The 13,384-nt window shown below is 39.7% G+C and overlaps 2 protein-coding genes across 3 annotated transcripts; both read right to left on the reverse strand.

The window, feature by feature from the left end:
- Positions 1-72: 72 nt before the first annotated feature.
- On the reverse strand, positions 73-7,953 carry LOC122276535 (berberine bridge enzyme-like 21). Of its 2 annotated transcripts, none has more exons than XM_043086342.1 (2): positions 6,007-7,952; positions 73-137 (listed from the first exon to the last, which is right to left on the reverse strand). In XM_043086342.1, exons 1-2 carry the CDS (start codon positions 7,622-7,624, stop codon positions 88-90), a joined length of 1,668 nt encoding a protein of 555 aa, XP_042942276.1. In that variant the 5' UTR covers positions 7,625-7,952; the 3' UTR covers positions 73-87. The 2 variants fall into 2 exon arrangements, with proteins under 2 accessions (XP_042942276.1, XP_042942274.1); XM_043086340.1 differs by lacking the exon at positions 73-137 and adding an exon at positions 155-350 and having other exon boundaries at positions 6,007-7,953.
- Positions 7,954-9,308: 1,355 nt separating this feature from the next.
- LOC122276654 (berberine bridge enzyme-like 8) lies at positions 9,309-11,258 on the reverse strand. Its single transcript, XM_043086528.1, has one exon. It carries the CDS (start codon positions 11,085-11,087, stop codon positions 9,435-9,437), a length of 1,653 nt encoding a protein of 550 aa, XP_042942462.1. The 5' UTR covers positions 11,088-11,258; the 3' UTR covers positions 9,309-9,434.
- Between the last annotated feature and the right edge of the window lie 2,126 nt (positions 11,259-13,384).

Below are 13,384 nucleotides of genomic sequence, written 5' to 3' on the forward strand. Positions count from 1 at the left end.
AAAGCAGCTTCATTGATCACCAGATCTAAAATGGTATGGCAATATCTATGGAAGGAAAGAAATATAAATAAGCATCCCCGATGGCATTCAAATGCTTTCACTTGCAAGCCTTTTCCTTTTCCATGCACGTCCATTTTCTTTGAAAGGAAAAAAAAAATCAAACAATATGGTTACTTCTTTTCTGGGCAATCCAACAACCAAGTTCTCAAAGTATAATTAACTATGATAAACAGAATATTATGTTCATATATTCAAGAGGTTTGCAAATAGCATTGTCCACATAGATGCTCCCACTAATTTCAGTGATGATAAGATGGACGTGGACCGGCCGCTCACGCCTGAGTGGAATCCTGCAATCAGCATCAACGGATGTAAAGTCATATTGGGAGGCTGATGCAGAGGAGAGGACATCACTAAAGCAGAGACTAGAAGGGGAAAGGGATATTTTATAAGCACTGCACTCTCTCTGCTCTCTAACAAGAAACCATCTTTAAAAGGCTAATGAGAAACCACAACCCTGAATAGTTACCGGGAAGTTTTGCAGTTCGAAAAAATTATATTCTCATTAAAAACTTGTGGTTATATAAATAATTTGAACCTTCGTTTAGCTGTACAAAGCAGCCTTTCCTAGATAGAGCAATAATACCTAACAAGCTGCTCTGCGTAGAACCAATTAAAGGTTAAAAGGAACTTTTCTACGTGAGTGGGATAAGAGGAAGCTAGTGACAATGGGAGGCAATTAGGTGCTTGATGGTGCAGATTTCTGCCCAAACACATGGTGACTTGAGATGGCTACATTGTGCGCCACGATTGCAAATGGAAATAACAAAATGAACACCATCTTCATTGATAGGAAATTAGGAATAGGGTTTGGCGGATGACAGAGTCCAGACACTACTATAGCTGTACCCATGAGAAGAACATAATCTGTCTTGTGCTTATTTTGGGGAGGGCCCATAACCATTGCATGCGAATCCAATGAGATGGAGTAAGTAGAAGTCAAGAGACATCAGAAAATGCACGTGACAATGAACCTTGATAGCAGAAAATAAATTGAAAGGAGGCACTGCTCGTTGCTTAAGCGTGTAGTAATGAATAAAGCCAGTCAAAGACCCTTGAAGCTTCCATACAACAAAAATTAAAAACCGATCAGTGACTTCACTTGGAACTATTACGGTTACATATCAAGATCAAGATCAAGCTCAAGTTAAAGACTTACTCCCAGATCAAGATAGAATCCCTTCTTTATAGGCAACGGATGTAACTTGTAGTTGATTTGGACTTAGCAACATATACGTGTAAACACCTTTATAAATACAAATGTAAACCACCCAAACAATTACGGTGGTTTTTACAGAACCTTTACATGGTATCATAGAGCACTTTTTCGGATTAACATCCTCGATCCCATGGCCTCCGTCTACCCCGCTCTGCCTTTCACCACCATGGTTCATCTTCTCACCATAAAATTATCATCTTCCAACTATCTCCTTTGGCGCAATCAAGTCTTGTTGCTGCTGCAATGCCAGAATCTTCTCGGATATATTGATGGTTCACTTGCCGAGTCCTCTGCCACCATCGTTTCCGGTGACTCTGTTTCACCAAATCCCAAGTTGGCTGAATGGCATCGCACAGATCAGTTTGTGCTTAGTCTGCTACTCTCCACCTTAACAGAGGAAGCCATGTCCGCTATCGTTGGCTTACCCACGTCCTGTGTAGTTTGGTCTCGGCTGGAAAATACCTTTAGCCATCGATCGAAGTCTCGAGAGCTTCGACTCAAAGATGACCTTCAGACCATGAAAAAGAATGATAAAAGTGTTCCTAAGTTCTCTCGAGATTTTAAGGCAATTTGTGATCAACTTGCAGCAATGGGACGTCCGGTTAATGATCTTGACAAACTCCATTGGTACTTACGTGGTCTCGACTCATCTTTTTCTATTTCTTCAACCACTCAATTGTCTCTATCCCCCCCTCTCTACCTTTGATGACGTTGTGCCCAAAGCAGAAAGTTATGAAATTTTGGTTCGATGATTGGAGCCGACTCCCTCTTCGGGCTCCACTACTGCTGCCTTCACTACATCTCGTACTATCAAGATTGGTTCACATACAGGTGGACGTGGAGAAGGCCGTTTCTCTCATGGAGGACGTGGTCGTGGTGCTTGCCATAATCGAGACCGCAACTGCCAAATCCGGTGTCAGATCTGCCATGGAGAAGGTCACTATGCCTCATCATGCTGAGATCGTTATACTCGGCCTTCCAATGCTGCTAACTTGGTCGAGGCCTTCACCTCTTGTTCTCTTAATGATGGACTAGATTCTGATTGGTATACGGACATCGGCGCTACCGCTCATATGACTCATGATGCTGTGCAGTTGGACAAGGCGAACACGTATTCTGGTAAAGACTATGCTGTAGTTGGTAATGGTGCCTCTCTTCCAATTTCTCACACTAGTACCTTCTCTCCAACATCCTTTCTTCATTTAAAAGATGTTTTAGTTGTGCCTAGCCTCACTAAAAATCTTATATCCATTAGTAAACTCACCTCTGATTTTCCCTTCTCTATTACCTTTACTAATGATTACTTCACTGTGCAGACTCGTGACACAATAAGGGTGGTGGCAACCGATCGATGTGAAAATGGACTCTATGTAGAGTGCTTGAATGTGGCCATCAATCTTTTCTTTCTGTTTTTCCTAATAATTGTCCGTGGGCATCCTTTGATGAATGGCATGCCCGTTTGGGTCATGTTTCTTATAATATTATTTCTCTTTTGAATAAAAATCATCAACTATGTGTTACTTCTTTACTTCCAAATCCTACTGTGTGCTCTAGTTGTCAACTTGCTAAAAGTAAAAGACTTCCTTTTTCTCTGAATACAAATCATGCTTCGCATATTTTGGATCTTGTTCATTGTGATTTGTGGGGACCGTCACCTATCCCTTCAAATCTTGAATTTCGATATTATGTTATATTTATTGACGATTATTCCAAATTTACTTGGCTCTATCCTTTGAAATATAAATCTAACTTCTTTCCTATTTTTCTACAATTTCAGAAAAATCAAGATTTTCCAAAGTGATGGAGAAATTGAATTCACTAATCATCAATTTCAAAATCACTTAATTTCCTTAGGCATCCGTCATCAAATGTCGTGTCCATACACTCCATCTCAAAATGGTCATGCCGAACGTAAACATAGACATATAACCGAAACAGGTTTTGCTATGCTTTTTCACTCTCATGTCCCTCTTAAATTCTAGGTTAATGTGTTCAGCACTGCCACTTTCATTATTAATCGCTTGCGAACGCCTCTTCTTGATAGTCGCTCTCCTTTTGAGGTTCTGTTTGGTAAGCCTCCTTCTTACTCTAATTTTCATCCATTTGGTTATCTTGTTTTTCCCTATTTATGTGATTATGCCCCTCACAAATTAGCTCCCTGTAGTCCTTCTTGTGTTTTTCTTGGCTATAATATTTCTCATCATGGTTTTCGTTGTCTTGATCGTCTTACGAATCAAGTATTTATTTCCCGAAATGCTATCTTTGATAACCATGGCTACCTGTATAAAAATAATAATTGCTCTAGGCCTTTACCTCCTACCTCAATTTCTACTTTTCTAGAGCCCACTGCACCCTCATCCTCACACCCAGTTATATCAGGGGCCTCTTTACCTTCTCAGCCCAGTCCTTTCCCGGATTTGTGTGGCCCATGTTTAACTGATTCATCTTGTAGTTCTGTGCCACCTTCAATTTTGCAGGATGGGCCAAGCTCCCATTTGGCGCCCATCTCTCCAGCTCTAGCTCCATGTCCCGCTTCGGCTCCAGCACCAGTCCTTGGCACTCACTCGATGCAAACACGGGCCAAATCTGGGATTTTCAGGCCTTCTACTCGGGCCCTTCATACATGCACAACTCCAAATTCCAAACTCATTTAATCTTTACTCACCATGCGCGAGCCCAAAGGGTTCAAGACTGCTGGCAAGCGTCTCGGACGGATTGCTGCCATGGATGAGGAGCTTCAAGCTTTGCATCAAAATCACACTTGGGATTTAGTGCCCCAACCTCCAAATACAAATATTGTGGGATCCAAATGGGTCTTCGCATCAAGTGTCTCACTAGTGGTTCTGTTGATCATTTTAATGCCCGTCTTGTTGCTAAAGGCTACATCCAGCAACCAAGCCTTGATTTCAATGATACTTTCAACCCAGTTGTCAAAGCCTCCACTGTTCGAGTTGTTATTTCCTTGGTGGTCTCTAATCATTGGCCACTTCGTCAACTTGATGTCAAAAATGCTTTCTTGAATGGCATTCTTCAGGAGGAAGTTTAAAGGGAGCAGCCTCCGGGTTATGTTGATTCGAGATACTCCTCTCATGTCTGCAGGTTACGTCGAGCTTTATATGGGCTCAAACAAACTCCACGAGTTTGGTTTCATCGGTTCAGTGCTTTTCTTCTTGCTACTGGGTTTTCTTGCAGTCGGGTTGACTCATCCTTGTTTGTGCTTTCCAAGGGTGCTTACCTAATCTATCTACTATTATACGTTGATGATATTGTCATAACCAATAACAATTCAATTCTTCTTGATGCTTTTATTGGCAAATTATCCAAGGAGTTTGCCACCAAGGATATGGGCTTATTAAGTTATTTTTTAAGCCTTGAAGCACATCAGACGTCCTCTGGCTTTTCTCTCAGTCAGGCTAAATATGCTCATGAAATTTTGCAGCGTGCCAAACTCGTTGATAGTAAGCCCGTGAGCGCTCCCATAGTCGTTGCACATCACTTGTCTACTGATGGTCTTGACTTTGATGATCCTTCACTCTACCGGTCCCTTGTTGGTGCTCTTCAATATCTCACTATCATTCGGCCAGACCTTGCTCATGCTGTCTCTGCCGTGAGTCAATATATGCACAAGCCTTCCCTTTGCCACTTTCAGGCTGTTAAATGAATCCTACGTTACATCAAGGGCACCTTGCGGTATGGCCTCTCTTTCACTCCGTCTTCTTCCTGCAACATTCTCGCTTACTCAGATGCTGATTGAGCCGGCTGTCCTGATACACGACAGTTTATCTCTGGCTATGCTATTTACCTTGGTGATAACTTTGTCTCTTGGCATTCCAAGAAACAACCGATTGTGTCTCGTTCAAGCTGTGAATCTGAATACCGAGCGCTTGCCAGAATCGTTGCTGAAGTCAAGTGGCTTGGTCATCTTCTTTGTGATCTCAAGGTGACATCTTCATCTTCTCCGATTCTACTTTGTGATAATCAAAACTCCATATTTCTTGCCACAAATCCAGTCTCTCACAATCGCTTGAAGCATATCGAGCTCGATTATCATTTTGTGCGTGAATTGGTGGCTTCCAGAGAACTTCAGCTTCAATATGTCCCTACCAAACTCCAGCTTGCCGACATATTTACCAAGAGCCTTGGTCATCTTGCATTTATATTCTTTCGTTCCAAGCTTTGCGTTCAAGACTCTCAAACGCTAGGCTTGCGGGGGGGTATTACGGTTACATATCAAGATCAAGATCAAGCTCAAGATAAAGACTTACTCCCAAATCAAGATAGAATCCCTTCTTTATAGGCAATGGATGTAACTTGTATTTGATTTGGACTTAGCAACATATATGTGTAAACACCTTTCTAAATACAAACGTAAACCACCCAAACGATTACGGTGGTTTTTACATAACCTTTACAGGAACCAAGAAGAAGAAAAAGTCATCGACTTGATCATTATGGTCTAGTCATTCTTCAACCAAGGCAGGTCACGCAAGTGTTTTATTTTCCAACTGATACTAAAACTAAGAGAGATTGATTCCAATCATGCCTCAGAAACAAAAGAAAGAAAGATAAAGATAAAGATAAAGCTAGCTGACTCTTACAAAGAGAGATTTCAGATTCTAACTAAACCAATCACTCCACAGAACAACGGAATACAATTAATCTTAATTATGCTAACAATGCCAATCATACAGCAACTAATCTTTGTGACCATTAAATCCTATGCTTACTTGGAAGAACTGGGATGCTCTGCTCGTTCCTGAAGAAGTTATCAGGATCTACTGCAGTCTTAACCTTCACCAACCTGTTAAAGTTGTCATTGAAGTATTTGACCCCATAAACCTTCCCTTCTTCATAGCTATTCTTATCATTGCGATTGACACCAATGTCAAGGTCCCTGTAGTTCAGAAAGGCACGTCTTGGGTTCTTGGAAACAAATGGAGTCATGTAACTGAAAAGCGTCCTTATCTGAGTAGTGTGATTCTTGTCTACCACAACTCCCTCCTCTTCCCAACTTAGGGAGTACTGGATCTTAAACAAATTTCCAGCGCGGTGTGGAAAAGGCGTAGCAGAAGCAGGAATTTCACTCATTTTCCCACCATACGGGTTGAAAACCAAACCTGTTTTTCCACTCATAATCATCTTCTTCCATAGCCAATTCAACCCATCTTTGGAAATCGGCTTCTGCACATAATCTGACTTTCTCTTCAAGAAATCTGCAGAGTCAGGATTTCGGTCGAGCAGGACATCTGGGGACGTCCCAATGTCGAAGTTAGCCCACCAAACGACAGATCCAATCCAACTTGTTTCCGTGACATTTTCCTTCTTCAAACCCAATTCAGGAAACTCTTTACCCAACAATGAAACAAGTTGCTCAGCGTTTCCAAGAAACAAGGTTATGATCGAAGCTCTAACAGTCATCTCCCCCTTCTTCAATTTCGAACGCACAGGCTGTAAGAGCAACCTCATGAAAAGATTGTCATCGGTCGTGGTGGCAACCTGCTGCCACTTGTAAACAATGTCGGTCGCCTTCTCTTCCAGTGTCCTCTCAACCCGGAAAATTGTGACCCTTTTTGGAACAGGAACCAAATTAAGCTTGTACGAAAGTATCACTCCAAAGCTTGCTCCTCCTCCTCCTCTGATTGCCCAAAACAGATCTTCCCCCATTGAAGCCTTATCAAGAATCCTACCCTTAGCGTCGACAATCCTCGCGTCGATTACATGATCCACCGACAGCCCATATTTACGCAGCATGTTACCATACCCACCGCCGCTAAAGTGCCCACCAACGCCAACGGTGGGACAAGCACCGGCTGGAAAGCCGTGCACTTTGCTCTTCTCCCAGATTCTATAAAAAAGCTCTCCGAGCGTGGCGCCGGTTCCAACCCAAGCAGTTTGTTCCTTAAGGTCGATATTTATGGATCGGAGATTAAACATATCGAGGAGTATAAACGGCACATCGGAGATGTAAGAGATGCCCTCGTAGTCATGTCCGCCGCTTCGGGTTCTGATCTGAAGCCCAATGCTCTTTGAACAAATCACAGCAGCCTGGACATGGGATTCTTGCGTTGGGGTCACAATGATCACAGGTTTTCGGGTAGAGGAGGTGTTGAGGCGGGAGTTTCTGATGTAGGCTCGGAGCACAGATGTGTAGGAAGCGTTGGTTTGAGCATAAAGTATATGGGAAACTTGGTTGGGTTGGTTTGTTTGCTTAGACAGACAGTGAACAAACGTAGCATACACCGAGTCTGCTGCTGCCCATGAGGCAGAGACATGAAGAAGAACAAGAAACAAAGGAATCATGGAAGGCACATTCAGAAAGGAAGAACAGCCTGATTTTCTCATCATCGGTAACTGAAGTATCTTTTAGTTTCTGTCTCTCCTAGGAACCAAACTGTATTTGAGTTTCAAGCTTGAAAACTTCATTGTCTTTACATAGAGACAATGTCACAGTGGTATAGGTCTGAGGTTGTTTCTGTTCAGAAAGCCCAATTTTTGACTGGAAAATTAAACTCAATTGGGACTCTAATGAGCTTTGCAATTGAGGGTAAATTCTGTACCTTGTATTTGACAAAAGTGCATAGAGATTTCACTTTTGGGTTTTGAGGATTTTGTTGAAAGCCTCAAGTTGAGATGTTGGAATACTTGTAGAAGGTTTCGCCTAAAGTTGTTAATTTACAGTGTTGTTTGATCTCATGGTAGTAACCATAAGTCCAAAATAGACAACGGGCAAGTGCTTCGAGAAGAAGACTTTTTTATTTTTAATTGGCGACATAATTGACTGTTCTTTTTTTAATTTTTTGGAAATACCCTTTAAAACCACATGCACCTGGACTAATCTCTTTCTACTTTCCTTTTTGTGGGCCACGTACTCAAAGAGATTTCCGTACAAGAGATTACTGAAGGCAATCTCTTTAAAAATATTTTGTGCAAGTTATTTATTTATTTTATTAGTATTTTTTTAAATATTTATTTTATTAATATTGGATATTCGAGAACAAAATTTCGATTAATCTCAAAATTATTCATGCAAATTATTTATTAAGCTAAATACCACTCGGTTGGAGGTCTCAAATTTAAACAAAAGCTTGTAATTTTTTTTTTTTTTAATATTGGGAAACCTCCTTAAGACACTATTTAAACTCACTTCTGCATAGTAAATCTCGATCTTGTACATCGCATCTTTAAAAGTTTTTCTACACAGATTTGGTTAAACCTAACTTTTCACTAAGGGTATGGACCTAAGGGATTATTTGCATCTATGAAGTATTGATCCTTACATTTTGAGAAGAGTGATACTCGAAAACCAAGACTTTCACCATTTGGGCTAACTCCTTGAGGTCAACTTATAAAATCTTTTTCTCTTGATTACAAATTGATGTCATGACATATTTAAGTTTGTAAACAAATGTTACAAAAATCAAGGCTCAAAATAATGTGGTTTGATATAACATGTTGATGTTCAAATCTACACATTTCTAGCTTCCATTATCACCAATAATACCCCCCAATCTCGTTTTGGTCCTTTCATGGTTATCTTTTTTGGGTGAACCAAGCCCCAAGCACTTTCGGTGGACACACGAACCAGATGCTTGCCGACTGTGGGTCTCCCCTAAACATTAATGACTCCCAATAAACGGAGCCACACCCCACATGCTGATGCTGCCACACCCCGCTTTCAAATCAATCTCTCATCCATCATTCTCTTCCACACACTGCTCCTCAATGAGTTGCAGTTATGTTGCATTTCTTTTTTATTGTGTTTCTGTCTTTATATAGGTGCTTGGAAGCTTGATGTGTCGTTGAATAAAACATCACCTTTCACACTTCATATCATAAAACAATAATAAACTCTCACACAAAACAAATTATATCATTTCATCTCATATAATCATTACAATTTTCCTAAACTCTAATACAAAATATAATAAATAATTTAATTTAATTTTAAAATATAAATAATATTAAAAATAATATTTGGCAATTCAGCAATAGAGGAGAAAAAAAAATCTTTGATCAGCTGCTCCAATACTAGAAATATCAAAAGAAATATTAATATGGATTTTTCAGTTTGAAATGTCGACAAATATGCAAATGTTTACATGACAATATTTTGCATCTTTCCTACGCTGATCCTCAGAGGTGTTCAGAGCAAGCTTTATCCTACCTGTACACCTGTACATGGTGCAAGAGAAGGGATGCTCTGTTCATATCGAAAGAAGTTATCTGGATCTACCAAAGTCTTCACTTGTACCAGCCTGTCGAAATTTCCCTTAAAATACTTGGTCCCCCAAGCACTGGCTTCTGAGTAGCTTGAATTCCCAACCCCATTGGTACCCAAATCAACATCTCTATAATTCAGATATGATCCCCTTGGTGACTTTGAAACGAAAGGTGTCATATAATCATAAAGCCCTCTTATTCGATCCAAGTTTTGCTTTGATGCCTCCACACCTTCCACTTTCCAGTTCACTGAGTATTGGATTTTGTACATGTTCCCTGCTCTGTGTGGAAATGGCGTTTCCAACTCAGAAATTTCACTCATTTTCCCCCCATAGGGATTGAATGTTAGTACTGGCTTCTTTAAATCCATCATTTTCTTCCATATGCTTTCCAGACCCTTTTTTGAAATGGGGTTTTGGACATAGTCTGATTTCTTCTTCAAGAACTTTTCTGATTGAGGTTGTCGCTCAAGCAAAACATCCAGAGATGTACCGTTTCCGTAGTTAGACCAGAAAAGCACCGATTCAATCCAGTTCATTTCGATGCAGTCCTGGCGTTTTAAACCGAATTCAGGGAAACTTTGATCCATTACAGATATGAGATCTTCTGAATTTCCAAGATACAAAGCTACGAATTTAGCTTTTATTGTCTGACATTGCTTTCTATTCACAGGTAGCACCACCACTCTGATAAAGAGATCTTCATCAATCTTGTCAGCAACATGTTGCCATTGATGAACAATGTCGGTAGCACCTTGTTCCAAGGTTTTCTCAACTCTAAAGACCGTGACAATTTCTGGAACGCCAACCAGCTTGATTTTCCAGGAAAGTATAACCCCGAAGCTGGCTCCACCTCCTCCTCTAATGGCCCAGAAAAGATCTTCCCCCATAGATTCTCTATCCAAAACTCTACCCTTAGCATCGACAACTTTTGCATCAACGACATTATCCACCGACAGGCCGTACTTTCTCATCATGTTGCCGTACCCACCTCCACTGAAATGGCCTCCAGCAGCAACTGTGGGGCAAACTCCGGCCGGAAACCCATGGATCTTGCTCTTCTCAGCTATTCTATAGTACAGCTCTCCGAGTGTTGCCCCGGACTCCACCCAAGCGCTTCCATCTTCCATGTCGACAGATATGGATCTTAGATTGAACATGTCAATGATAATGAACGGGGAATCTGATACATACGAAAGGCCATCATAATCGTGGCCACCACTACGGATCCTGACTTCAAGTCCATGGATTTTTGAACAAATTATCGATGCTTGGATGTGAGAAACATGGGTGGGGGTTACGATGAGCAGGGGTTTTGGGGTTGCAGGAGATATGAATCTGAGGTTTCGAACATAGGACTGCAAGACATCCGTGTATGAAGAGTTGTTGGGGAAATAGGTGACAGAAGTGATCGATGGAGACGATTGAGAATGGTCTGAAAGACATTGGAAGAAGGTCTCTTGAGCTCGATCTGAAGCAGCAATCGAAACGTAGGCGAGAAAAATAACCAAAATTTCTAGTATTGACAATGTTTGTGTCCTCATTTGGTGTGGGTTAGACTGTGTCGAAATGATCGTCAGCTTTTTCATTTTAATATTATGAAATTCCAGTACTAATTGGGTTTCTACGTTTTTTCTAATTGCTACGATGAATGTATATAGACAGAGAGACAGGGAACTTGAAAGGCAAGAAAGCAGTAGGAAGTTTCGGTTCTTAAAATCTTGGGATGAGTTGTGATAGATATTATTCCACGCATCACAAAGGAGTAGCATCCCACGTGGGAGAGGGACAACTAGGAAGGAAAACGCGTCTAGTTATCTTTCCTTTTGTTTGTTATTTTCTTGGAATCTATGACATGTCTTAGTTGAATAGTGAGTATAACCTTGGATGATTTTAGGCCCTTTGTCAATTGAATTTAATTGAATTTAGTCTAATTTTAAATTAAATTTAACATCTAAATACCTAACTGTTAAATTATTAAACTCATCTAAATTCAAAATTTTCTTACACATGAGATCGATAATCTTTTTCAACTCAATACATCTTTATAGATGAGATTTATAACATTTTTTAATTTATCATAAATAGTACTAAACTCATCTTGACATCTAAATACATTTAAACTTATTTTAGATGGGTCCTACATAACTTACTTCACCAACTCAATTCATTACTATTTATAAAGAATTCAACTAAACTCAATATCCAAAATAAGGGTGTAATGGGTCTGGTCTGGTCTGATTTTGGATAAAATTTAGGACTAAACATATATGTACCGGTTTTACATTTTTCAAAACTGATTACGTACCGGTTATTCTCCTAAACCAGTACTCCGATTTTATCGGTTTTCGGTTCAATTCGATCCGATTTTTCAGTTTTAATATACTATATACTATTTTATATATATAATATAGTATATAATATTATAGTGATAATATATTGTAGTATATTATAATTGTATTATAGACTATAGTGATATATTATAGTATATTATAATCTATAATGATATAATATTAGTATAATTATTAATATAATAAACTATAGTGATATAAGATTTTAAAATTTAATATTATATTAATTAGTAATTTATCATATAATACAAAACTATTTTATATATAGTTATATATTATATATAAAAATTCTATACAATATAAAAAATTAGAAATATATATATATAAACCGGTCCGATCTGGTTTTAGAAAAAGAAAAATTAGAACTAGACCTATTTTGTCCGGTTTTAAGAGGTATCGGACTGAACCAAACTCGATACCGGACAATACCCATCGGTTCAGTCTTGTCTAGTATGGTTTACCCGTTCATTGGTTTTTTTTACACCCCTAATCCAAACACAGCCTAAAAGTCTATCTTGTGGTGATATTTAATTTCATTTTAATTTCCAAATTATTATATATTTTTAACAACTTATCCCAAACTATTTTTCTTCTTTTTTAAAAAATAAATAAATACAAACTATTAATTTCTATGGACAAAAACAAAAAAAAACCTCTTGTTTCATGCTTTGGGTGCTCACAAGATGATGTGTAGATTAGGCCTATGCAGAAAATAGATTGACCCAGCTTGGCTGCGAGACCCGACCTAAAAAGAAGATTTTAATATTGCTCAGGTTCGACCTATACAACCAGTGACCCGCCTTATAAAATCTGCAAGATGAACCTCTAGCCCCCTACTAGAGTTTGAGTCATTTCTCTTTAGATTTTACCTCATTGCCTAGGCTCTCCTTGAGCTTTAAGAAATTAAGTCGAACGGCGGATCCCTACTGTGGAGACACGAGATCATCTTCGTAACCACCGTCGGCGATCCAATCGATGACCATGGCATCTTCGATAATATGAAGGACCGACTCCTTGACCACGCCAACATGGTTGGGGTTGGTCTTGTAGGCCTCGAGGTCTTCCTTAGTTTTTTAGCAGCTGTAAAGCGTGTGGGTGAAGTTGAGGGAGGAGGACTGGTTAGGGAAGACGGGAATGGCGACTAGGCTGTTGAGCTCAGTGACCATGGCGTTGACCTTTCATAGGTTGGTGTTCTCTTTCACTTTGAAGAGAATGATGTGCTCGACATGGGTCTAGGAAGAGGACATCTTGATGGTAGTCTTGGACAATAGGGAGCGGCCTGAGTGGGAGTATGGCTTGAAGGAAAAGGAGGGTTGAAGATAGGTTATGCGTTTGAGGGGCGAGAATGCTAGGGAAAATGTAGACAATGATGACAGTGATGGACTGAACATTTATCGCTAGTATTTGAATCTGAAAGAAAAAAAAATACAGGTTGATTCGATCAGGAATGTGCCAGTTGAGTTGATTCTGGCTATCAAATCTAGAAACATAGGTTGGGCTTAAATTCTGAATGGGTTGCTCAGGTTGCAACCCTG

Source organism: Carya illinoinensis, chromosome 9, assembly GCF_018687715.1.
Source record: "Carya illinoinensis cultivar Pawnee chromosome 9, C.illinoinensisPawnee_v1, whole genome shotgun sequence".
Taxonomy (NCBI): Eukaryota; Viridiplantae; Streptophyta; class Magnoliopsida; order Fagales; family Juglandaceae; genus Carya; species Carya illinoinensis.